General features: G+C 33.1%; 4 protein-coding genes across 16 annotated transcripts; 2 read left to right on the top strand and 2 right to left on the bottom strand.

Annotated features, from left to right (window-relative positions):
* Positions 1 to 5,593: 5,593 nt before the first annotated feature.
* Positions 5,594 to 7,245, top strand: LOC114178924 (prohibitin-3, mitochondrial). The gene is made up of 2 exons (XM_028065110.2): positions 5,594 to 6,553; positions 7,031 to 7,245. The coding sequence occupies exon 1, from the start codon at positions 5,703 to 5,705 to the stop codon at positions 6,534 to 6,536; it is 834 nt and encodes a 277-aa protein (XP_027920911.1). The 5' UTR covers positions 5,594 to 5,702; the 3' UTR covers positions 6,537 to 6,553; positions 7,031 to 7,245.
* Positions 7,246 to 9,636: 2,391 nt separating this feature from the next.
* Positions 9,637 to 16,285, bottom strand: LOC114194883 (dihydrolipoyllysine-residue acetyltransferase component 2 of pyruvate dehydrogenase complex, mitochondrial-like). Of its 2 annotated transcripts, none has more exons than XM_028085296.2 (19): positions 16,082 to 16,285; positions 15,883 to 15,976; positions 15,450 to 15,520; positions 15,190 to 15,263; positions 15,039 to 15,079; positions 13,453 to 13,508; positions 13,299 to 13,373; positions 13,123 to 13,215; positions 12,717 to 12,959; positions 12,565 to 12,637; positions 12,298 to 12,389; positions 11,952 to 12,037; positions 11,794 to 11,869; positions 10,812 to 10,879; positions 10,663 to 10,729; positions 10,475 to 10,570; positions 10,282 to 10,384; positions 10,102 to 10,197; positions 9,637 to 10,011 (listed from the first exon to the last, which is right to left on the bottom strand). In XM_028085296.2, exons 1-19 carry the CDS (start codon positions 16,112 to 16,114, stop codon positions 9,941 to 9,943), a joined length of 1,608 nt encoding a protein of 535 aa, XP_027941097.1. In that variant the 5' UTR covers positions 16,115 to 16,285; the 3' UTR covers positions 9,637 to 9,940. The 2 variants fall into 2 exon arrangements, with proteins under 2 accessions (XP_027941097.1, XP_027941092.1); XM_028085291.2 differs by having other exon boundaries at positions 15,039 to 15,082.
* A 1,215-nt stretch (positions 16,286 to 17,500) lies between these two features.
* Positions 17,501 to 20,895, top strand: LOC114194008 (N-terminal nucleophile aminohydrolases (Ntn hydrolases) superfamily protein). Of its 12 annotated transcripts, none has more exons than XM_028084066.2 (8): positions 17,501 to 17,541; positions 17,784 to 17,880; positions 17,998 to 18,155; positions 18,829 to 18,893; positions 19,006 to 19,398; positions 19,471 to 19,529; positions 19,928 to 20,032; positions 20,447 to 20,895. In XM_028084066.2, the coding sequence occupies exons 3-8, from the start codon at positions 18,095 to 18,097 to the stop codon at positions 20,664 to 20,666; spliced, it is 903 nt and encodes a 300-aa protein (XP_027939867.2). In that variant the 5' UTR covers positions 17,501 to 17,541; positions 17,784 to 17,880; positions 17,998 to 18,094; the 3' UTR covers positions 20,667 to 20,895. The 12 variants fall into 12 exon arrangements, with proteins under 12 accessions (XP_027939867.2, XP_027939852.2, XP_085529315.1 ...); XM_028084051.2 differs by having other exon boundaries at positions 17,506 to 17,541; positions 17,998 to 18,169; XM_085673226.1 differs by lacking the exon at positions 17,501 to 17,541 and adding an exon at positions 20,189 to 20,248 and having other exon boundaries at positions 17,602 to 17,880; positions 17,998 to 18,169; positions 20,409 to 20,615.
* Positions 20,896 to 21,219: 324 nt separating this feature from the next.
* Positions 21,220 to 23,526, bottom strand: LOC114194000 (hexose carrier protein HEX6-like). Its single transcript, XM_028084023.2, has 2 exons — positions 22,886 to 23,526; positions 21,220 to 22,453 (listed from the first exon to the last, which is right to left on the bottom strand). The coding sequence occupies exons 1-2, from the start codon at positions 23,333 to 23,335 to the stop codon at positions 21,380 to 21,382; spliced, it is 1,524 nt and encodes a 507-aa protein (XP_027939824.2). The 5' UTR covers positions 23,336 to 23,526; the 3' UTR covers positions 21,220 to 21,379.
* Positions 23,527 to 27,399: the final 3,873 nt, after the last annotated feature.

Raw genomic sequence — 27,399 nt, forward strand, 5'->3', positions numbered from 1 at the left:
TCACGTATTTTTGTTATTTTTAAATTTCAATCTTTTATACTATTTTATTTTCCTCATTTTGACTAAACAAACAAATCCATAAAGAGTGAAAATGAGACAGCATTCTTTGCTTTATTTTAAAATTATTCAAATAATCTTATGCGTTTGTTTGGAATACTTTCTCTACAATCATTTCCAGAAAAAAATAAATACAAATCTTTAACTAAATATTTTGAAGTTTTAATTTCAACCATTTTTACCCGTTTAATGCTTACAACTAAGTAGTAAAATTGTAGTTATGAAATAAACTAATGCTAACTTTTTTAAGTTGAAAGAAAACTAAGGAACATTGACATGGTATTGCATGAAGAAACTCAAAAAATAAAAATGTCTTGGAGAAATACTTGAGTAGCCCTCCTTGGACAACCTCTTTTTTGTGTGTGCCACACCATCCTTAAAATCGCTGCCTACACTCATAACAAGACAAGCAAACATCCTTTTTAATTAGCTCTATTTTTTTAAAAAAAAATTGATGAGAAAGTTCTAAAACGTCCTACCAAAAACTACTTTTGTGTGTGTATTTTGTCCTTGCTAAGTTGTTGATTTTGTTGCATCTACGTTAAAAATGAAAGATTAAGAACATAAACAATACTAAAAAAAATGCATTTAATGTGTAAAAGAAGGGACAAATCAAGAGTTAATGAACATATATGTATGGAATTCTGTTAAGCTTTTCTCCAAAAGTTACTAATGGAAACAATATGCAATCTCATTTATGTTTGAACTTATGCATATGTATACCGTCAAAATATTTTGACTTTGATATATTAAAAAAAATTAATTTTTAATATATTTTAAAATATTAAAATATGTATATGTTAATGTACTTTGAAAACACAATAGAAATACAACATTAGAAGCACATTGTCCACTACCATCAACATCAATTGTTATAATGAATAGGGTGTCCTTAATATTTAAAACAGTGATAGTATCAAGAGAACAAAATGCCTCATATTTCTTATATGCTAAACTTACAAAATTGATATTTTGTTGATTTTTTCGCAAAATATATCAACTTGCTCTCAACAGTTATTTAATCTCAAGAAAATTGAAATATTTAAAATTTGTAATTTAAAACAAAACATATAATGTAAATACTTTATTTTAATTACTAATGAAAGAAAAATAAAGATAAAATATATGAAATTAAAAAAAATTATTAAGACCAAAAACAATTCAAATATATGAAACAAGTTGAAAATCGATTTTATTAACCTCTCGTTTACAATTTATGCTAAATCTTTATTTAGTATTCGTTATTAATCACTTAATTTGACAATTCTCTTATTTATTTTAATCCCAATTCTTTAAGCAAGAAATATTACGAAAATAGTTAGTAAATCTTACTCATATTCCTAAAAGTAAATGTTATTCGAGTTTTCACCTAAATTTTGTTAAGACAAGACTTTCCGACCAGTTAAAATTATAAAATAAATATTAGATTATCATGTACAAAATAAACATTAAAAATTAAGTAAAAATAACTAACTAAACAATCAATCTTACCGTAAAGGACACAAAAAATTACGAATCAGCTAGTTTTTTCTATAGAGATGTAGGCTTTTAGACATAGAGAAAAGAAAAGTCGTATATTTCACATTAAAGGAAACTGCACAACAACAGTTTATATATAGAAAAAAAAGGAGAAGTACTAGATACACTTAAAAAAAGAAAAACGGTAACGTTTTGATTTTGCTTAATCCCAACATGCCCCCTTAAGCCAAAATTAAAAAAATGTCAATCAAGTCTCTCAAATTCTTGAATTCTAACATGCTGCATTCCAAATCTAGACAATAAATCTCTTACATATTTTATTTGGTGCATTATGGTACCAACTTCCATGTTTTGAAACTCAGTACCAAGAAAGTATAATAGCTTTCCTAGATCATTCATCTCAAACTCATTATGCATTTGAGACTTAAATTTATTAATCAAATTTGTGTTGCTTCCAGTGACCAACATATCATCAATGTAGAGGCATACAAGGAGTTTTTCTTCCTTCCTTTCATAGATCCAGCATTTTACATATACACCTTGTTCAGATACGCATATTTCAAAATCGATTTTGAGTAGAATCGTGTCGATCCTGTGATTCCAAACTCTTGGAGCTTGCTTGAATCCATGCAAGACTTTGTTTAGCTTTTATACTTTGTGTTCTTGCCTCCTAATTTCAAAACCACGTGGCTGCACTACATAAATTTCCTCTTCGAGAATACCATTCAAGAAGCATATTTGACATCTAGTTGGTATAAAGACCAACTTTCATATCTGCAACAGCTACTATGATTCGTATTGTCTCCATTCTAGCCATTGGAGCATATATATCTCCATAATCTACTCCAGCTTTCTGCAAAAAAACCCTTTGCTACAAGCCTTGCCTTGTACTGCACAATTTCTCCTTTAGGATTTACCTTCACCTTGTACACCCACTTTAATGTTATAGTTATCATATTTTGAGGCAGTTCAACAAGAGTCCAAGTCTGATTCCTCTCTATGGAATCAATTTCTTCCTTCATAGCTGTCAACCACTTCTCACTTTGTATAGCATCACTAAACTCAATAAACTCTGATTTAGCCATTAATGTAGAGTGCACAAAGTTACCTTTAGACGTGACTACTAAGACATTGAATACTTCATATTCTTTGAAGTGTGTAGGTGGCTGAATGACTCGATGTGGTCTCCTTGCTGGTTGACTAGAGGATTCATGCTGATCTGTGACACTTTCAACTCCTGCAAATTCATCATTCAACGAGATCGAAGATGTCACACCCTGTTCACTTTCTTGACCAACAAATTTCCACTACCATCAAGAGTTTTCATCAACCACAACATCTTTGCTGATTGATACCCTCCTAGTTACAGGGTCAAACAACTTGTAGCCCCTTTGTGGAGTGGTAACCAATCAGAGCCAAGGGTAGCCCTTTGTCATCCAATTTTCATCTCATGTGGTCTGACACATGTTGAAAGCATAAGGATTCGAAAATTCTCATGTTTGTAACATCTGGCTTTGTGTGCAGTCCAAGATTCTTCAGGGGTCACTTAAAGGAATATGCATAATAGCAGTTTATATACAGAGAAAAGGAGAAGTAGCAGATACACTTAAAAAAGGAAAAAATGGTACCATTTTGATTTTGCTTAAATCCTAACACTTTCAACATCTAACAATAAGATGGTTAGTTACCAATGACATTACAATTACACTAATTACTCTTTTTTCTCTCTAAAGTAGCCTCATTGTCAAACTTAGATTATCTACTATGTTTTTCTATGTCGATATTTTATTGTGTCTTCAAAATACACTCATGGACAATTATATTAATGTTTTAAAATATATTAATTCTTTTTAAATACTAACATTGATGTATTTTGAAAGGCACGATAACAAAATCTGGACTCCTCATTGTTTAGTGTAATAGTTATTAGGCCTAAAAAGCTCAATTTATAACATTTGATTTAGATTTTTTCATGCAACCAACTTTGAGCCTTTTAGGTTTCCTATGTTTGTTTTTTAATTTGTTCACACAACCCTAATAAATCCCATTACCCTTTGTTTTAGTATTATGACTCAGTTGTGCACTTTTTTCTCCCACTCACTTGTCTCTCAAGCATCATTTGTTCTTACTATAGTAATAATTTTCAAATAGTCTTTGTTTTTGTTCCCTCAAACCCATTTAATGGGTAATTTTCGCTTAAGCGAATAATTTTTTGCTTGAGATTTTTTTAACACGTTCTTTAGTGTTTATCTCTCCCAAAGATGATAACATACATCTTCATAATCAACATGTATAAATTTTTTGTTTCATTATATATTCATATTTTTGCTTGTATTCACTCTTTTATTATTGTATAATTATTTAAATATTTATTTTACAAATATGAAAATCATAACGAATGAAATATCATATTATCATTTAATATGAGAATAATAAACATGTTTTTTTTTCTCCAATATTAAATATAAAAAATTAAATTATATTCTTATAAATATCAAACCAAAATATCTATTAACATTTAATAATTATAGGAAAAAAAGTAAACCCTAAAAATAAGTTATGAAATTAAGCACCGATAAAAAATTAATATAATTATTTTAGATATGTATGACCAGTCCTTGACCAATCCAAAAGTAAATATAATTTTCATCCTAAAAAGCAAGGCACTTCAGAGTAGACTTAATTCAAACAGATATTTTAGTTATTCAAAACTATTCAAGAAATTACATTATTCAATTCAATAATTATATTGCAGGAAGAAAATTGTGAAAGACCAGTAGTTACTTTAATTTCATACAAAATTACTATCTTCAACATTTGTAATTTGATATATTTTCTTTAGTTGGTACTTTTTTTTTCCGATTAATGTATCCATACCTCCAATTTAATTTATATAATATAAAAACATTTGTACATATCACTAACATAAATTGAGTGGCTTCTAACAAGTTACCAAAGACTCATAATTTCTCTGAATTTTCAAACATATCTTAAATCAAAAGAATAACTTAACTTTTATATATATATATATATATATATATATATATATATATATATATTTATTTACTCTTATATCGATCAATTTATATTTTTTGTTTTATATACACACATTTTTAATAGAATGAAATAAATATAATTAGGGAGAGTCCACATAGTCCTAACACACATCTCCAATCACTTTATTTTATTTCATTAAGTTCGATAAGTATGGTTTATGTTGTTTAACCATAAGCTTTAAATAAATTAACATAAACACGGCTATTATGCCTTTTTTAAATAATATTATATTAATAAGATGTTATTAAATTAATATATAAAATAAAATTATATTTATTAAAAATAAAGTGAAATATATTAGAATATATGAAAGAATAATTGTTCATAAATAAAGAAGAAAACAAAAAATATAGATAGATAATTTTATAGAAAGTTTGTAAAAGTAACGGTCAATTTTTAAAAATTTAATAAATAATTATATTTAAAGGATAAAATTGGTATTTTGAAATATGGACACAAAAAAAGAAATTTCTTTATATATTGTTATAGATATATTTTTAAGAGTTAAATATGTTTTTGATCCTTCAAGTTTCAGTGAAATTTAGAATTAGTCTCTTTACAAAATTTTTGACCAATTTAGTCATTCATCTTTAAAAAATGCGTGAATTTAATACTTTTAACTAAATTTTATTAAGTTTATCTGAGGTTTCAAACGCATTTCATGATATAGTATTTGAATTATTTATACTGTTTGACACATTTTCACTTTAATGTTAACTCAAATATTATCATAAAATGCGTTTAAAATGTCAAAATAAACTTAATAAAATTTGGTAAAAAATACTAAATTTACGTATTTCTACGTATGAATAACTAAATTGATATAAAGTTTTGAAAAAAAAAGTAATTTCACAATTCAGTAAGATTTGAAGGATAAAACAATGCTTAACCCTATTTTTAATTATGTTAATCTATATAAAGTTACAAAAAAATATATACAAAATATATATTAAAGTAAAGATAACCTCTTCTCCAAGGAAAAAAAATAAGTCTGGATTTTATTTCCAAACCCCATCAAACTAACAAAGAAAGACGAGCAAGATCCCAAAACCCCCCAAACTAACGAAGAAAATCGAGCAAACCAACCAAAACCCTAACCCCTTTCAGAAATGGGAAGCAGCCAAGCCGCCGTATCATTCCTCACTAACCTCGCCCGCTCCGCCTTCGGCCTGGGCGTGGCGGCCACCGCCCTCTCCTCCTCCCTGTACACCGTCGACGGCGGCCAGCGTGCCGTCCTCTTCGACCGTTTCCGAGGCATTCTCGACGACACGGTAGGCGAGGGAACCCATTTCCTCATCCCGTGGGTCCAGAAGCCTTACATCTTCGACATCCGCACACGCCCTCACACCTTCTCCTCCATCTCCGGCACCAAAGATCTTCAGATGGTCAACCTCACACTCCGCGTCCTCTCCCGTCCTGAAATCGGCAAGCTCCCCGTCATTGTGAAGAACCTGGGTCTTGAGTACGATGAGAAGGTTCTTCCGTCCATCGGCAACGAGGTTCTCAAGGCCGTCGTCGCGCAGTTCAACGCCGATCAACTCCTCACGGACCGTTCTCAGGTATCCGCTCTTGTCCGCGACAGTCTCATTCGCCGCGCGAAGGATTTCAACATTGTTCTCGATGACGTCGCCATCACGCACCTCTCCTACGGCAGCGAGTTCTCGCGCGCGGTGGAGCAGAAGCAGGTGGCGCAGCAGGAGGCGGAGCGGTCCAAGTTCGTTGTGATGAAGGCGGAGCAGGAGCGGCGGGCCGCGATTATCCGTGCCGAGGGAGAGAGCGATGCGGCAAAGCTGATCTCCGACGCTACTGCCTCGGCCGGAATGGGGCTGATTGAACTGAGGAGGATTGAAGCGTCCAGGGAAATAGCCTCCACGCTGGCGAAGTCGCCCAATGTTTCGTACTTGCCTGGTGGACAGAACCTTCTCATGGCTCTTAATCGATGATCGTGACGATGATGATGGTAATACTGTTATATCAATTTATCTTTTTCAAGTTTTAACAGAGATTATTGGGACAATGGGAATGTATAGTTTATGGTTAGTAGAGTATAATTGAATGTTCTCTTCATTAGAGTATAATTTAGGGTTGATCTTATGAATAAGGTAGAGTTTCTATTTTGTAGATTCAGTATGAGATTTCTCTTACGAACATTAGTTAGGTTGCAACACAAACATTTGAGTGCTGAATTGTTTACATTTTGCATACATTACCACACCATTGGAACTCATTTCCATTCTTTTCTTTTACTGACATGATATAAAAACTGCTAGGATTCAGGGGCTAACACTGTTCATTCAGCTCTGTTGAGTTATTTGGGTTTCATTTTCATTTGAACTTCAAATTATTGGAATTGTTTAACTGCTTCTACCTCTCTTGCACAAAAGAAGGTGAAACACCATGAAATTGTATGTGCCTAACATTTTGTGCTTCATTTCAGGGCTTTTCTGCATCATTATAGGGCTTAATAATGCGGTGACATGACATGCTGAGATCAATTTGTTTTGTTGTTCTTTTTGGGAGTAGTTATCATATGAGTTTTTAGTGTGGACTCTATCTCATAATACTTGGATTGTGCTTAAATGTATGTTGTCTTACCTATATTATTTACCACAGAAAGTATTTCAATGCATCTACCTCTTTGCTTCTGTTTCATTTCTCAATTTTGACCTTGTTGGCTTTTGTGAAAGTTTCTAACATTCTTTGTTAATCAATTTCATATTTTATGAAATACAAAATATTTTAACATGTTTTCATTCAGAAAAGTATTCTCAAAACATGTATACTAGTTTTAAATTATTTCAACTTTACAACCGTTTTTAAAATAATTTATTTCTTTTAAATTTTTATTTAAAAAAATAAAATATGTATTAAACTACTTATAAACATCAAATTTTAAATTGTTAGAAGGTGACATACACTTACAATGAAGATATACAACAAATGTTATACCTAACTCCCAGAAAGAAAACATATCCAACATAAATTTTAATGTATTTTAGATTATTGAAAATTATGGAGAGGATGAGTTCTTTAAATAACTAAATAACAGATCATCTGTGAGATAATTTGTTGATTTTATGAAAATTAAATGTTTTAGACGGTTTTCTTTTAACTTTTTATATTTAATATATGTATATACACATTATCTGTTAATTCTTTAAATCATTTATGAAATTTTGTTGTTATTTCTATACCTTGTACCTTTATTTTAGACAAAATTGCTTTAAATATTCCAATCAAATCATTACAAATATAACAAGATAATAATCAACCATTACAAATCATTATTTAGATGGACTTAATTAAAATTTAGTAATCAAATCCAGATTGATATATTTTTTAAATTATTTACGAATTTTTTACTTTCTACATAAAGAATCCTTTAAAGTTACAATATCTTTATTATATGAGAATAAAATTATTCCTTCGTTATCCGAAATATATATATATATATATATATATATATATATATATATATATATATAATATAGTCTTGAGTTCGTATATTTATTTTAGTTTACGTTAATCTCTATAAATTTAAGCAATAAAAGTAGTAGTCTAAAAATGTACAATTAAAATTATGTGTAGCGACTAAAAGATAAACTTTTCACAAATATAAAAGTCAAATATATAATTAAAATAAGAAAGTATAATTAGAGGTGGCAATGCGGGCCGGCCCGCTCCGCCCCGCACATTTTATGCGGGCCGCATATTCTGGCCCGTCCCGCATATACGTTGGCCTGCAGGCTGGCCCGCTTTTTTTTATTTTTTTTTTATTTTTTTTTTATGATAAAACTTTCAATGTTTAAAAATTGGGAAATTTTAAGAAGTTCACAAAATTAAATAAAGACTTTGGAGAATTAGATGATAAATTGATAATTCAACATTTTCATCATATTCATACTATCACATACAGTGGCGAAACTTCACCAAAAATTTTAGGGGGGCCAAATTTTATTTGTTATATATAAATTATTATTTTTAATTAAAAAAAAGTAATTTCTTACATCACTTTTTATTCAAAATATTCATTAACTTTTCAATCTTGTCGTAGTGCAATTTGATTTTGAAAATAATAAAGAAATGATGGTGAAAATTGAGATGGAAATAAAATGAGAGAAAGAGATGAAAACATGGAAGAGAAAAACCAAATAAAAAAATATAAAAAATTATAATAGAGAAAAAAAATATGATTTTTAAATTTAAAAAATAAATCCAAACTAAATTAATATAAATAAGATAATAATATACAAATAAAGTAATAATATATAAATAAAATAACAATATATAAGTATATTTTTTTAAAATATATAAAATAAAGTAAAATAAAAATCAATTAATGTAAATAAAATAATAATATATAAATATTATTTTTTAAATAACAAAAAAAGCAAAAATAGAAATGGTTGGGGGAGCCCTGGCTCCCCTATGTCACAACCTTGTTCCGCCTCTGATGACATACACAATGTATTCTTTAAATTTTAGCACATTAAAAATTACATAATACTTGTCTTTTCCAGTTATACAAAAATTTGAAATGTTAATGCAAGAGTTCATAAAAGAAGTAATTAATATACACAAGTGCAAGTTTTTCTTTTTTTTTTTTAAATTTTATGCGGGCTTGCAGGCCGGCTCGCGCGGGCCACGGACCTATGCGGGCTGAGCCCGCACGGGCTTGCGGGCTCACTATCCTGGCCCGCCCCACTTTTTTCTGCGGGCCTGCGGACTGGGCTCACGGGCCAAGCCCTAATTGTCATCCCTAAGTATAATGTATAATGACTCCAAACAAAGTATTAGTACAATAAATTAATTAGCACTCATACTCTATAATTGAATAACAATGTATCAATGCAAATATTATTTATTGAAGGAATGCTCCATGATTGGATAAAAAAATCTATAGATAATACCTGAAACAAGTCGAGTTTTAAAAATCATAATATCTCACAAGGAAAACTGATATTGAATGTCCAATTGACGTAGAATCTACAATTATAAAGGCATTTTAATTGAAAAGACAATAACTATCAAATTAAAGCCAACTAAATGAAAAACATACTATTCTTTCAAATATTTGGAACATAAACAAAGAACATGTTACATAATCAGCCGTGTATCTGGGGCAGCATCTAATGTGAGCACAATTGGTGGGTTTAAATTAAATGCCTCATCTACCCTCTTATTAAAAAAATTACATTTCTCCAAAAATTATTTTTAGTGACTAAACACTTCAACCAAAAATTGGTCAGGGACACAATCAACCAAACCCAAATGGGACTATAGAAATACCCGAGTGAATAAAACCTCATCCCCCGTTTACAGTATAATTTATGACTTCTACTTGCTCTTACAACAACATGGATTCTGGATTTTCAATATAGCCCTTGAATGCTTTTAGCCATTCCGCACCAATTGCACCTGAACAGAACAAGTGTATCGTTGGCATGTTTTACCACAAAATTAGCTTAATTTTGAGTTAAAAAAACATTTAAGATTAAGAATGATTACCATCTATAACACGATGATCACAACTGAGGGTCACAGACATAAAAGAACCAAACTTGAATTCTTCAGCGCCTGATCCCGGAATGACCCTCCTCTCAGCTGTTCATACGAAGGTATCATTAAGAGAAAAGTGATTGCAGTTGATATAAGAAATAAAAGGGGGAAATGCAAAACTGTTCTTACCAGATCCAACTGCAAGAATGCCCGACTGAGGAGGATTGATGATTGCACAGAATTGTTTGACACCAAATGGCCCTCCCAGGTTAGACACTGTAAACGTACCTCCCTGTAATGCAATTCAACCCAAGAATTTAAAAACCAGCCCAAGTAGTCTTTATTCATAGATGAATAAAAATAAACGTCAAACTCCAATAACCTCATAATCTTGGGGTTTCAAGCTGTTTTCTTTGGCTTTCTTTGCCAATTTTTTGACCTCCTCCCCTATCGTAGAGAGGCCTTTCTTGTCTGCATCCTGCATGTATTATGAATAGGTCAAAATGATGACCTTTAATTGGAATATACGCTAGAATGTATTTCAAATACTAGAAAGAGGCCCTTGCTCACCCTGATAACTGGAACAAAGAGCCCATTATCAGTCTGCACAGCTACATTAATATTCACATTATTATACCTGCACAAAAACAAAATAACAAACTTAACAATTAAAGTAATCCACAAATTTGAAGGCAATAATGAAAAACTAAAAGACTTACTGGCGAATATAATCATTTGCCCATGAACTGTTACATTGAGGAACTTTGCGGAGAGCCAATGCAGCAGCCTAAAATCAAAGGCACAGATATAAAACGCAGTTTCTTGTACTACTATTTTTACAATGCTGGCAACGAGGTATGAATTTGTGACCACATAGTATACATAACTTGGTTAATATCTCCTTCATAGAACCGACTTAAGCTAAAAGACCTCTTTTAGTGATTTGTGAGACAAGGGTTTTGGGCCATAACTGCAAGCCAGATAGCTGAACCCTCCCCTTGAAGGTTGAGCCATGTAACAACATTTGGCTAGAATCCATTTCACTATAGTGCATTCTGCATTTTCACAACTGATAATTGTTGTGTACACTTAATTTTTATTCAATGAACACCAATTATCTTCCTTTTATTTATTTATTGTTAAGTTAGTTCCATTTTGTTATAATTTTATTCTAGTTTGTAGTTAGTTATAAATAAGATTTTATGAAAACTTGTGTGATTTTTTGCAGACTTTTTATCATAACAAAGAGAAGAAAGAAATGGAAGGGTTGTAACCAGACGCAATACATAACTTAGTTAATACACATAGTCGATATCCCCTACACACATTTAGTTAGCACACACATGGGAGACAGAAAAATCATTTACATTGCCTCCAAGGCAAGCAAAGGATCCAACATATTTCATATTTTGCATAATATTATTTAGCTCACAATCTATTTAATAAAAGTTAGTCTGAATTTGGTTCTGTTTTACTATGATCTTAATGTAGCCAAAGAGACACAATAGGGGTCCCTTCTAGGAAGATTGGTCAAGCTAACATCAAATAAGAGAAAGGTCATTTAATATGATTTCATTTTAACTGTCATAAAGCATTCCACAAGTAGTATTTCTTAGATAAGATGTTGACCTTCCCTACTTATTAAGCACCAAATAAGCAACCAAGAAGACAAGAACAGATAGTCAGATAAAAATCCAATACCTTGATTACAAGGTCATTAACTGAAATGCGGGAGCCACCAGAGGCTTCTTGCAATGAATTGAGTTTGCCCCGCAAACTGTAGACAAAGTGTTTCAATTATCAGAAATAATATGTATGGCAGGTAAATCTTTCAAATATTATTGATTATGGAGAATTACCTCATGAGTTTATCAACGCATGCATCCACTGTTAAATAGTAATGAGGAATAGTTTGCTTTGATAATAACAGCCGTGAAGCTGTGACCTGTAAAAATACATGGTTTTATTTAAAACATCCGTCATGTTTACGCAACACAACATATATTATGATCAGAACATAGAAGCAAACACACAGAAGGAGAAAATAAAATATGCCAGAAGTTATTAGCAAAAGTACCAAGAACCCGTATGAAAGTTCACAACAAAATTAGAACATCATGTGACAAGGTCCAAAAACTGGTCTTTGATTTACACTTGAAACAGAAATATCATCTAATAAAATTTCAGACTTCTTCAGCAAATTACCTTCCGTATCTGAGAGACAGGAATGTCGATATAATCCAGAGCTGCGTCTGTTGGACCCTTGGCCTTTGAGGGTGCGGAAACTTGACTAGAAGCTGGATCAGAAGCCAAAAAGGGTTATAATATAATCAATTTAATCAGCCACACATGGTAAGATATCCTAGAGCAAGCAAGACAAAGTGAGGCATTATCTAGCATAACAATGAAGTGTTTCCACTATAATAAGTACAGTATACAGACAAATTAATATATAAATAGAAAGAATTATACCTAAGAAATCTTCAATATCAGCCTTCACAATGAGTCCTTCATGTCCTGTTCCTTTAATGCTAGAGAGAGGTACCTACACCAGCGAGGGAAATAGATTATCCAGGTTTTTCCTGAAAGACCTTCAACCATATAATTTGTTATTGATAACTGACATTTTTCTCTTCAGCCAACTTTCTAGCAAGGGGACTAGCAAATACGCGATCTCCAGATGGAGTTGGTACACTAGGTTTGGAAACCTTTGCCTCAGGTTCTCGAGCAGGCTCCTTTGCCACCTCCTTTGGTGGGGATGGCTCAGATGTTTCTTTGGCAGGAGGCGCACTTGGTTCAGATGATGAAGGTTTGTAATCTTTAAACTTTCCAATATCCCCCTCATCTTCAACAGTTATAGCAATTACCTATGAAAGAAGTTCTTCATGTTACCAATAGTGATGCCTTCCATATGTCAATAGAGTCCGGAGTGTAAAAAATATATGTTTCTTGCAATTTCAAACTGTGGAACAATAAATAAAAAGTCCCTTTCAAAAAAGAGAGGAGGAGAGAGTCAAAAGATATCAATACCTCACCAACTTTAATTTCTTTTTCCCCATCTCCACGAACTATCTTGGCCAGATAACCTTCTTCCATACTTTCCATTTCAACAGTAGCTTTATCCTATGAAATACATTTATGTCAATGTTTGCATAAGAACCTTAATAGAGGTATTATGTGTCAAGTCTCTGGTACAAGAACCATACAGTTTCAACTTCACAAAGAACTTCACCAGGAGAAACTTTATCACCTTCTTTCTTCAACCATCTTGCAATGTTACCCTGTATATAATTGGGAATTCTTTAGGAGAAACCATGACCCACTATATGACAATATCATTTGATTCAGAAAAGTAGAAACCTCTGTCATTGTAGGTGAGAGAGAAGGCATTCCAATTTCCTGGTGAGGGGGTAAATCTGAAATATATTCACCAGTGTTGGTGATTAAATCAATAAGTACACTATTATTTATATAGTCTCAAAACATAGTATTCTATTAAATAAAATAAAGAAAAAGGGAAGCTTAAGGAGAGGTGTAAGACTGTGAAAACTTTTTGAAAAATACAATTCTTGTATCCTAAAAACTATATTTTTAGCTAACAACCAATTAAGTGCATGGCATCTCCTGTAAGGAAACACAAATGATAGAGAAGCACAAGCTGTGGCATGATGTGAAAAGACTCATAACTGTTGACAAGTTAGAGAAACATTACATTTAGTCTAGTAATGTTAGACAGATGTAAAACCATTCACACTTGTATCTCCACCAAAAAGGCTTGAGATTAGAACACCTATTACAACATAAAGTGGTTAAGATTTTCAACTTTCCACCCTATTCTTAAATAAGTTGAATGTGGCACAAGGTAAATCATATGTGTGCACAGTGCATTCCCCATGCTCTATGCAGAAAGAGTTCTTGTATACGGGAGATTAGTGATATAAACCATGCTTGTACCCCTAGCTAACAACTTCTTTTAGGGAACTAGGTACAGGATTATTACGCCATCTCCAACCCAATGTATTTTTATTTCTTATGCATCTTAAATGGGTCTTATCACCACACATCACTTATTTTTACGTTTTATAATTTAAGAAGTTCATATCTCCAACCTAGCATCTCCCTTTATATACTCTTATACAACACATTTATTTATCTAGTCAATAATGCATCTTATTTCTATTTTTTATTTGGGTAAATATTACCTTATATCTTTATTAAAAGCAATTTTTCGAGTGCACTTACACAATGTGCTTGATGCTTGACAAGGTCCAGCGGTTGCTTTTACAAAAAGCACAGACAATTCTTAACTGGTAAGAACTGCTCTCCATAACCAATGGTGGAGATGCCCTTAGCATATTATCAAAAGACCCCGTTTAAAAAAGTCTCAGCTCAATCCAAGGTCAAGGACACACCAGTGAGTAGTTAGATACTCTAGCAAAGATTACCTGAGGTAGCTCTATATTTGCAATTTGCAACAGAGTACATTTCTCCTTCTATTTATAATTTACACTATAAAAAATAACATTACAGGAGAAAAGATGCAGTCGGTTAAATGCAGCTTCAAATGTCCAACACCCATCTTCCATTTCAATCAAATTTCAAAATTTAATTTGCCAAACTGAGAAAGTGTCAGATATGCAGCACTGTAGGACATAAAAAAGCATTAAAAGCCCCACATAGGTGATAAGCATCACCCATATTTCAAATCTTTGATATATGGATGACTAACTAAATGCAAAGCAAAAACCCAGTGAACATGTTAACCAAGCTACTTATCCAATCATCCATATTAAAGGACATCAAGCTTAAACAAATTCATCAGGACCCATGAAATAAAAGATCAAAATATAAATAGTCAACAAGGAACATTTTGAAAGGCTTAATGTAACACCCAACAAGAACATGGAGGAAATAAAATTAACAGTCCAAAGATCCATTGATTGTACCTGAGGCTGATGCATAGCATCTCCTTGACAGCACCTGTGAACTTCTTTTTGAGAACACGGTTCATTGAAAATTAAAAAGCTACTGTCAATCCCTTTTGAAGCAAGACATATGCAAGGAAAAAACAAATTATTATAACATAAAGTGACATACGGTGAAATCTCTCCGGTGTACCCAGACCCCATAATGGAACCCCTTCTAATACTAGCCATGGAGATGCTTCTCTTCTGCGTACCAAATGAAAGTTTATGTCAAAAATAAAGTACAAGTCAGCTGAAAATATACAAATGCTGAGGAAGAGGAAGTGAAAAGCAGTAGAGTAGGCAAGGAAAAGAAAGAGAGATATTGAAGGCAGAAACAAAAAAAAACTTGTGATATATTGTTTAGTTTTGATGTAAATTTGCTCTACTCACAGTAAAGTTGACGACCGGTTCAAAGACACTGTTTCTTGTTGAAGATTCAGGGAGCTGAGTTTTTCGTACATCTAAACAAATAACCAACTACAATTAGTAACATAGAAAATAAAACTTAAGGAACACCATTCACCAAGCTTTCAAATGGCTCCCAAACACCAGAATATGCTAATATCACTTCAAACCTCTCCAATACAAACTATACGGTTACACTTATACTTGCTGCTCACTCACAAACACCTTAATTAAAAACACCAACTGGTTGCCAATACACCTATAACAAATCAAGCATTCTACACTATTCCCATTTCTAAATTCAAAGTTTCGCAGGAATGATTAATCAGGTCAATCCAACACAGAATTCCAAATTTACAAATAAGTTTGCTATGAATTTAGTTGCAATTGAGAAATAACCAAAGAACCAAGCAATTACCGCGCCTCCTATTGAGAGAGGATTGAGCATCGCCGGAAAACCAACGCGCCAAGATATAACGCTCGTGGTGCACCAACTTGGAAACATTTTTCACCTGAATCCAACAGAAAGCATTAAATAAACAGAAAAAAGAAATGGTTTGTTTGCATTAAAACGCGAGAAATGATAACGGTAGGTAGAGAGGTAGAATATGATTCACCTTGGCTGAGTGATTGAGCAAATGCGACGCCATCGCCGATGAACGGAAGAGAAATGGAGAAATAGCGACCTAAAAAAGACTGGTTAGGGTTCGTTCGGTTAATAGATCCGATCAAGTATATGCAAAAGGCATGCTATGAAGGTAGCAACTATGGCAGCATACCAACCAACTCAGGAAATTTTTTTTTCTCTTCCTTTAAATAAATTCTTCTACTTTTCTTACTTTTATTTATTTTTATTTATTATTATGACATCGTTTATCGTTTGTTGTAATTGCAAGAGAAAAACAAACAATAAAGAAAAAACATCTAAATTTTATTTTATTTTTCACTTCTTTATTTATTTTTTTGTGAATTTCGAAAACCTCACCGTTCATGTGTAAAAAAAAAGTTACTCTTCTGGCAAAGTCAACTTATATTGCTAATTAGTAAACCATAATAACTGTATTATGTATAGAGGTTAGAATAACTATATATAATTAAAGTATTCTTAGAATTATTGTTTGACAGATATTTTCAAGAATTTTTCTTCAATGAGTAGTTTCAAAGAATACAGAAGGAAGAAAATAATAATAATAGCAGGTGTCGTAATTGGAAATTGTACAAGTTTGAAAAAAAGAACGTAGAAAATTGATGGGAGTATTGTCTCAAACGAAATTATACGATTATTCTCTGGGAGTAATTAATGGTCGTCCAATTTGGAAGAAGAGAACCTCTAACAAAAATTAATTAATTTATCACGGGCTGGACTAGCAGCACACTTTTGCTTTCTGCACCTCTATAATTCCATAATTGCTAACTGCACCTCGTAAATGTTCCGGAATTGTTGTTCTGCAAAATATTTCATTGAATACAAAATATTTCATGAAATACAAAATATTTCAACATGTCTTCTCTAAAAAAGAAAGTTCTCAAAACATATATACTACTTTTAAATTATTTCAAATTTAAAACCATTTTTTAAATAATTTGTTTTCTTAAAATTTTATTTTAAAAAAATTAAAATCAATATTAAATTACGTATAAACATTTAATAGAAGTTAAATATGCTTTTGGTTCCTTACCTCTCAATGAATTTTAAAATTAGTTCATTTTGAAATTTTGGATCAATCTAGTTTTTTATCTTTCAAAATACTTGAATTTAGTCATTTTAATCAAATTTTGTTAGATTTATTTGATGTTTCGTACGTATTTCAAGATTGTATCTGAGTTGTTTAGACTATTTGATACATTTTTATGAAAGACGCTTGAAATGTCAAATAAACCTCATAAAATCTGATTAAAAGAATTAAATTTACATATTTTAAAAATTAAAAGATTAAATTAATCCAAAATTTTAAAATAAATAAATTTTAAAATTCACCGAAAGTGAGAGAGAAAAACGTATTTAAACCCTTAAAATTACTTTCATTGTTGTCGATCTAGCTTTGGAAGAAGTGGAGTTGTTAAACCAGAAAACCAGGTTGATGATATTTCCCTTAGTCATTGATTATTGAATCTGATTAAGTGCTTTTACTCTTTTAACAATAGAATATCTTATTCATTATCTTCAAATCAAATTATATTCTAATGTATTGTTTCCATTTGATCTCTGTATTATTTTTTCTGCAATATTTCCAACAATAGTGTCTTGAATGTCTTGGAAAGTGTTCCCTTATCCCAATCAAAAATCTCCAAATTGGGTTTGCTCTTAATGCATTTCAGAGACCTTGGAGAACAGTGGGACAACCTCCATCACCAATCCATCTCCATGCCTTCAAAGTCCTTCGTCATTATCTTCCTTCTCCCTCTATTCTCTGTGGTACTCTCAAATCATTTCTCTAATCAGAGTAGAAGTAATCAATGAGTTCCAACACTAAAAATCTTAACTTTTTCCACTTTAGGCAAATATTGATGTGATGGTGTTGTTTGTAACCAGGTGGTGGGGAATGAAACCGTGCAATCGGAAGAGTACCCTTTGGTTGTGAGCACGTGGCCCTTCGTTGAGGCTGTCAGAGCTGCATGGAAGGCTGTTGATGGTGGCTCCTCGGCTGTGGATTCCGTGGTTGAGGGTTGCTCTGCCTGTGAGGAACTCAGGTGTGATGGAACAGGTTGGAACTTGAATGTTTGGAACATGATAAGGACTTTTCAATATGAAATATTTGAACCTACTTTGCCTATTGGTTCAATGGAAACTGTAGATTGGGTGTGAACTTATCTCTCCGTGTTGTGATTTTGAAGTATTTGATAGTTGATTTTTGCTGAGAGCTTCATCCATTCTTATCTAGTGCTTATTGGATTGATACTAATCCTAGGCTCACAAAGTCATTATCTTAAACATGCTGCCAGTCCTGCACTATATTTATTTTATTTGTCTTTATGGCTTCTCAAATGTAAAATTTTACTATTTTAGTCCCTCCTGCACTGACACAAAATAATATTTACTTGACGTTATGGTTAGTTGACATTACTTAGCAAACTTGCTTTTCAAGTGTGACTTGTTGTGTTGTGGTTTATGAAAATAATCTACTTGGAAAGGTTGAAATTGGTAATAAAGCTTGTTTCGTGGGAAGGGAAGAGTTTTGAAAAATTCTGTGTTTTTACTCCTATATGAATGAATAAGACAGAGTTTTGGTTCTGGTTTTTGTTTTTGTTCTGTTTTTGTTCATTCTGTTAAAAATCCTTCACCATCTTGAGATTCCATTTTGACTTTTTTCTTCATGTCTTCATCATATGTATGCATGCCTTTTGAATATCCTATTCTGAACAGTTGGTCCAGGTGGAAGTCCAGATGAGAATGGAGAAACTACAATTGATGCTCTGATCATGGATGGGGTAGCTACGAATTACCATGTTCTTGATCTGCTAATTATTTTGTGTCATGCATATTACTTTTTCTTGATCTGGCATGATTTTTTGACCCATCTTCTGCTAAGGGGACACACAGTTGACAATGGAAGTAGGAGCTGTTGCAGCCATGAGATACGTAACTGATGGAATCAAGGCTGCCAGGTTAGTGATGCAACACACTGAACATACTTTGCTTGTAGGAGAGAAAGCATCAGAATTTGCTATTTCAATGGGTCTTCCGGGACCTACAAACTTGAGTTCACCGGAATCTATGGAGAAGTGGACCAAATGGAAAGATGGTCGTTGTCAACCAAATTTCAGGAAAAATGTGTCACCTACAAATAGTTGTGGTCCTTATAGTCCAACACATTACCTGCAGCATCCTGGTGAAACATGCTCCAGTACTGGTCATATGCTGACCACTAATTCTGGGTTACCTCGTGTTGGTCTTCATAGCCATGATACTATATCCATGGCTGTTATTGATAGAGTAAGGTTTAGCATAAAATTGAATTTTAGACATAACTTTATGTATGCAAATGACAAGTTCTATCTGGCACAGATGGGACACATTGCCGTTGGCACATCAACTAATGGGGCAACATTCAAGATTCCTGGCAGGTAACCTTGTATGTGCCAGTTTTAGAAGTGGACTGATCTTTTCGTTTCTTGAATGGCCAAATCTTTCTTCCTTTTCAAGTTAAATTATCTTGATTTTGTTGAAGTCACATGAAATTGGTTTTTAGTCCTTTTTATTCTGATTATGACCAATTTCCATTAATTATCATGACTGTTTTATACTTAACTAGAGAAGGAATGGCTTTAGAAATTAGACTGTCCTGTCTTTATTCATATAACTCTCCTAGGAGTGTTTTCATTAGGGGAAAGTGCTTCTGTCAATTCCAAATACATATCCTCTTTGGATATATACTGCACACCAAGTTAATGCAGCAGAAATTGATCACCCTCAGTATGTTCTCTCGCTGATTCTTATAATTAATTTATTTTTTTGATTACAGGGTAGGTGATGGCCCCATAGCTGGATCCTCAGCATATGCTGTAGAGGAAGTTGGTGCATGTTGTGCTACTGGGGATGGTGACATCATGATGCGCTTCCTTCCATGGTAGCATAGAAAGTCTCTGGTTTCTCCAGTTTACATAATGAGTTGCTTTTTCTTAGATTGTCTTCAGAAAGTTATGCATATTGGCATATACTCACACTGACAATTTGATTGTGTCTTATCTTTATTGCATATCTGTTGCTTGTTAATTTTGGCAAGCAACTGCTATTTGGGGTGAGCATAACTGGTCTATCATGTGATGTTCTTGGTTAATAATAGGTAGATGATAATTTATTTTGCAAGTAATATATATATTAAACTTATTTTTCTAGTGCATTAACCTGTAAACAACATATTCTTTACCGTGGTAGTTTCAACTTTCAAGCAGTCTTAATCTTGTATAGTAACACTTCAATTGAATATTCTTATGTGTTTTCAGTTATGAATATCTAGATGAATACTTCTATTCAATTTCAGCTATCAAGTTGTGGAAAGTATGAGGTTGGGAATGGAGCCCAAACTTGCTGCCAAAGATGCAATGGCAAGAATAGCAAGAAAATTTCCAGATTTTTTGGGAGCCGTTGTTGCCCTCAATAAAAAGGGGGAGCATGCTGGTGCCTGCCATGGTTGGACATTTCAATACTCAGTAAGGAGCCCTGCAATGAAAGACGTTGAAGTTTTTACTGTGCTACCCTGAGACTGAAACTATTCAAGAAATGAGTATCTCCCAACAAATGAATTCAAATCAGTAGGAAAATTAATAGCGCTTAAATGTTCTTTTATTGTAATATTATTCTTGCATTTGATATTTCAATTAACAATGATTGAAAGATTGTTTACAATTGTAACAATGTTTGCATGAGTTTCATACTACAGTTTCAATGTTGTCTGCCCAAGTAATAAGAAAAGTGACTTACAACTCGTTACTGTCAGTTTTTGTGATTTAGATAATGCATGAAGTATAGAAAAAGTGCTTGAAATGAATGGGGATGAACATGTCTCAGTCACATCGGAATTTATTCTTAGTTTTCCACCCTATATACCGATGAAGTTATATCTCTGCAAATTCAAGCAGAGTAGATCTCTTATTCAATATCAAGTAATAATCATTTCTACCATAAACTACTCTTAAGAAAAAATGGTAAGGATTGTAAAACCACCATGATTCTATCAACACTTGATACTTTCATCTTTGAATTTGGTCGTCCAATTCATGTTACTTGCCAGCACTTCTTCTGTCAACTAAGAAGTATACTTTAAAAGTGGAGAAAACTGTTTTAATTATTAGAATCTAACTTTTCAAACTGAAAATCATTGTGTTGCTTTATAGTCGAGGTAACGATATACAGACAAATGTTTAAGCTAACATCAGTAGAAGATTTGATTTAGAATTTCCTTCAAGTATTATATTCATATCTCACGTTTATGCTCTTTATCACTCGTTTCAGCCACTATTGTCTTCCAAAACCAATGTTCTTGCCACACTTTCTCCATCTGTTCAAGTGGCAGACTTTTGGTCTCTGGCAGAAGATAATACACAAATAGAGTCATGACCACCACCCATCCTCCAAAGAAGAAGAAAATCCCAGACTTCAAGTGGCAAAGCATGGCCAGAAAAGTCTGACCAACAGCAAAAGTGAAGATAAAGCTCACTGCCACTGTGATGCTTTGCCCTACTGATCTAATTTCCAAAGGAAAAATTTCACTTGGCACTAACCAACCTAATGGCCCCCATGACCACCCAAACCCAGCAACATATATGCATATCATAGCCAAAACCACACAAGCATACCCTTTGCTTAATCCACCATGATCTTTCAGATGAAAGGCCATTATGCCACCAACTATAGACTGTGATGCAAACATTTGAATGCCCCCAATAATGAACAAGGCTCTCCTTCCTAGTTTATCAACTATGAGCATTGATATGAATGTTGAGGCAGTACCTATAACTGCCGTCATCACAGCTGACAACAGCGATGCACTTTCTCCCAACCCAATTGTCCTAAAAAGTAAAGGGGCATAGAAAGCAATCACATTTATCCCTGTCATTTGCTGGAAAAATGGTATAGCTACTGCCATCACAAGCTGAGGCCTATATCTTCGTTTCAAAATGGTCTTAAATGATTGTTCGTTGTTGGCTTTTGAAGAACTTGCTGTTATAAGATCATCAAGTTCTGCTTGCACATCTTCTGTGCCTCGAATTCGCTGAAGTAGTAACTTGGCCTTTTGATGGTCATGGCCTCGTTGGATTAAGCTGTTTGGAGTTTCAGGGAGGAAAAGTGAACCAAGTGTTAGCACTGAGGCTGGCACTGCTGCCATGGCTAGGGAAACACGCCAACCCCAACCACCTTTAATCTTCTCTGTTCCATAGTTGATTAGGGTAGCAAACAAAGCACCAATGCCAAGGCTTAATTGGAAGCCATTGCTAGTTGCCCCTCTTAGTCGTGGTAGTGCCATTTCAGATAGACACAAAGGAACAGCCTACAGAATCAGTACAAAATCTGAAAGAAATTACTGTCTTGTCATTCTGATTTGGTAAAATAACTAAGAAAATGTTCGTATGTGAGATGGTTGAGCCAAGTTTGCAGTAAAGTAGACATCCCCAACTTATTCTAGAAAGCATGAGAATTACCAAAAGTCCTAAAAGCTATGCCAGCATTAAATAAATCATAATCAATGGTTATTCTTTTATTTTCATTTTGTCTTCAACAGTCTAAATGAACTTCGCAAAAAAAGAAGCTAGATCCTAAATTTCAGGAAAGTAAATTACATAGTTTTAATCTTCCAAGAAGTTCTTCATTTTGTTGGCTAGACAAGCACTGTCTAGTCTCCAATTGAATCTTAAGTTGTAAGTTGTACTAAATATCTGAAATGCTTGTTATAATGCAGAAAAATGAAGGAAAAGGTAGCTACCTGGTTTGCAAAACCAACTCCAACTCCAAGCAAAAGTCTACCAACTATGAGCATGTACACATTAAAAGCTGCACCTCCAAAAGCAGTACCGGCCAGGAAGGCGGCGCCGCCGGCCACCATGGATGGTTTGCGGCCAAAGGCTTTGGTGACATAAGAAGCAAAGAAGGAAGTAACAAGGCCAGCAACATAGAGAGATGATGTAAAAGAGGTCAAGAGTTGACTATCAAATACACAGTAGTTGCTGACTTTGGCTTCTTCTTTCTTGAGATACACTTTGTGGAAGAACTTCTTCAGAAATGGCTCCATTGAGGTCACCCCACCAGCTATTCCAATGTCATAGCCAAAGATGAAACCTCCCATGGCAGCCATCATGCAAGACAGCACAACATAAAGGGTTATCTTACCATTGCTTTGGACATTTTCACTTGCTATGGCCAACCCCATAGCCATTGATAGCCTCTTCTTTAGTACACTAGTAAAAGCTTAGAGAGATTGATTCAGGTTTCACATATGGTTCATGATAATTGATAAGCAAGTAGTGCCTTTTGACTTCTGTACACAACCTTGGTTTGAATTTTCATCATTACTGTAACTGCTAAAACTGTCACTGTTGATATTTGGTTAGTTAATTTTTTTCTTCTTCTAAAAGTACAGGAAGTAATTTGGTCTTATCTCATCTTTAAGTAATTTATATCTGAAATCTACTTAGCAATGTCAAATTTGCATTGCTTCTATGATAGCATGAGATTTTATGTGTTGTGATAGAGATGTGCCTCTAACCATATGATGAAGGACAAAAAGAACAGCATTAATGGTGATTTTTTTGTCCTCAATGTAATAATAATTGAGCAATTTGGCTAACTTGAGCTTGTGGAAGAGAAATGCATGGGACCAATAGTTCTTAGGAACCCTGCACATGATGTGGAATTTCTATAACCTGGAGTCAAATTTCTGATACAAAATCTCACCGCCATCTGTTAAAAAATAACTGCCAGGAATTCTTATATGAACTTTTATAATGTCCACATATTGTATACTTACTATAGTTACGACCACACCGAGTCTCAATTTTCTATTGAGTTTTTTTTTATTATTCTTTTATTATATTTCTAAGTTACACATATATTAAAAATTTCTTTAATATATTTTAAAATATTAAAATAAATGTAACTTGAAAACACACTAATCGACCAAGAAAAAGAAGAAGAGGAAATCCAACTTCCACATAAGTTAAATAATACTCTCAACCTTATAAATGTCATGACATATTGACATGTTTGATGGAGTTTGAAATTTCACTTGCTTCAACTAGGTCTTCACGTTCTTGTTGAACATCATTGTAATAACAATGATGTTGTCGTGAATTTGATGGAGAAGAAACTATATTGAATTATTTTGATTAGTAATACGATTAAATTGACAACATTCAAAATCCCATAATAACAAATGCCCCCTTTCACAAAATCCTTGCCTCAAGGATGAAAGATTGTTTACTATTTTAACAATATTTGCATACAATTTCATTTTCCAATTTTGTTTAAAATACTAATAAATTTAATAGTGACAAAATTAATTACTTGTTGATATTATTAATTTTTTTAATTAAATATTTAAAAGCAAATTATTTTCAACTAATCATATATTATTTTAAATTTACATTTACTAAAATGTTTATTTTAATAAATTCATTATATTTTCTATTAACTTAAAATTAATTTTAACGAAATTTCATTTATTTTAACTTTATTTTAATTATAGGAGAAAAATAGTAATCTTATATTTAAATTTATTTATACATTTTTTCTAACAATTACATCTATTAAATTATTCACAAATTCTTCCTTCAAATCCCTTCATCTATCTATTACTCCAAACAACACCATAATCCCCTATTCATCTTCTCAAATCTTTCCTCAAATCCTCTTCCCAATCTAAAGGAAAAATAGAAAGGATTTTAAACCCTCCTTGATTCTATAAACACTCGATACTTTTATGTTCGAACTTATCTTTCAATTCATGTCACTTAGCAACACTTCTTCTATTAAGTATGATTGAAAATTATGCATCCTGTAAAGTCCCACATCACCTAGGATAAGCAAGGGAGTGGATGTTGGTGGTTGTATAATGAACTCTAGATTCATGGTTTTAGTCACTCAAAGTATAAGACACTTTAAGTCAGTGTTTGGCTTTTGTTATACTCTTTTGGTAGTGTTGTGAGGTTTAGTTAAATTCTTTCTTTAGGGTGTGTGAGTGTACTTGGGGTCAAAGGATTTGAGAGAGTGTTGTCTTTGTGTTCTAAATACTTTAACATAATGTTATTCTCTAGTTGACTTTAGATAACGACCATGGTTTTTTTCTCCAGATTTGGAGTTTCCACATTATATTGTTTGTGTATCCTTATGTTTATATATTTCTTTGTGAGTAGGGTGATTCTCAAGGTAAAGGCGATATGTTTTTTTTCCAACAAGTGGTATTAAAGCTTATGGTTCGATAGGATATTCATAATACGATCTATGATTACAGTTTAGTATAATCTTCCAGATAAGAAAAGATGAGTTTCTTGTTGCTGGAGAATCATCCTTGTTTGTTGAAGTTGCAATAAGAAATTTGATGAAAATATCATTGTTAGCGTCGTGTTGGAGTGGTGAATTTGGAGATAGGCTCTTGGACGTGCAAGGACTCTGAGTTGCACTGGATTTGTAGTGGAGCTCGCATTATCAGTCGAGGGTGCTCCTAGATTTGCAGTGGAGGTCGCGGTTGGTGTTCACATGGTTCGACTAGTGATGAGTGATGGAGATTTGATCTATGTGAGTTGTGGTTTGCGACAGATTTGTGGAGGAAGTGCTCTACGGTTTACATATCTATTTCGATTATTGGTTCACTATAGCTCGTAAATCTATGATTGTGTGGTGTGCGCTTGGAGGTCTAGTGGTTTTTGAGTTCATAGATCTCCATGTGATAGGTGTCTGATCTACTACAATAGGTGGAGTTCGAATGATGATGGTGAGAGCTCTGGTGAGTGTTGATATGCTCGTGTGCATTTTCAAGCGATTTGGGCATGCCTTTTCTAGCAAGGTGTAGCAATTTCCAACATTTGGGCAGGGTGGATCTTGTGGTGGCTAGAGCTGCTAGAGCAGTGCAGATCTGGGTTGTTGTAATTTTTTGTGGCTTGAGCGGAGTTCACGTCTTTTGACCTAGCGAGTGCAACAGTGGTGGTTCATGCTGGTCTAGTGATGATGCACTACGATGGCAAGTGTGTGAGGTTTTAGGTCTACTCCGGTGTTGCTCGTAGTGGACAATGGTGTGATGATGGACAAAGTTGTTTCGATCTGCATGAGCTGAGGCATAGTGGTAATGAGGTCCTGCCGCTTTGATGAAAGTTGAACGATGGATCTGAGTTGTGGTGTCTGACTGTGGTGATGTGATGAAGATGAAGACGAATACTGTGTGTTTTTTGTAGATTTTCTTAAGGAAGAAGGAGATGACGTGGCAACTCCTGGTTGGTTAAATATAAGAGTGGATGGAGGTGACATTTGGCATCTCTTGGTTGGTCTTATTTGAAAGTGGAGGATTGTGACATGTGACAATTCCTGTTTGGGCAGATTGTGAGATAAGTTTTTTCTAGTTGTAATTTATACATGAGTATTGACTAGCTTTGATGCAGAGTGTATGAAAATTCTTGGGATGGTTTAATTCCAGGTGAATATACTGTTTTATGAAGTGGAGTATGATTGTTGGTATAGGCAATGAAGATGCGTCTATTTATCATGGTGGACATTGTTGAGTATGACTGAAAATTATGCATCTTGTAAAGTTCCACATCACCTAGGATAAGCAAGGGAGTGAGTGTTGGTGGCTATATAATGGATTCTAGGTTTATGGTTTTGATCATCCTAAGTCTAAGACACTTTGAACTAATGTTTGTTTTTTTTTTTTTTTACACATTTGTAGTATAATGTTATGAAGTGTAGTTAAACTTTTGCTATGGAGATTGTGAGTGTACTTGGGGTCAAGAGATTTGAAGTTTGCACATTGTAATGTTTGTGTATCCTTATGTTTATTTATTTATTTATTAATAGGGTTATTCTTGGAAATAAAGATGACGTGTTTTTCCAATATCTTTTGTAAAGTAAAAAATATACTTAAAGGGTTTATTTGCTATTAAAAATGTACTATTCAAGAGGAAGGAAATGAAATGATATCTTTAATTTGTTTCTAACCTTGTGTTTGGATGGAGCATTTCAACAATGCTTAGAAATTGAAATGCTTTGTATTTGAATTGCTTGTAATTAAATTCCATTCATTTTTTAAATAACTTGTTTGGATAAGGACATTAAAATACCTAACATTTCAATTTCTTGTTTGGAAAAAACAAATTGAATTTATTGTGAGATAAAATTTAATTTTAACAATATTTATTTTACGCTTAATTATGTTTTGAGTTCATGATAAATTTGTAAACATGCTCGACAACCCAGATGGGTCGGGCAGACCCAACTACGCAACCAGATTGG

This window comes from Vigna unguiculata, chromosome 1 (assembly GCF_037176805.1).
Source record: "Vigna unguiculata cultivar grain cowpea cultivar isolate G323 ecotype 2 chromosome 1, ASM3717680v1, whole genome shotgun sequence".
Lineage (NCBI taxonomy): Eukaryota > Viridiplantae > Streptophyta > Magnoliopsida > Fabales > Fabaceae > Vigna > Vigna unguiculata.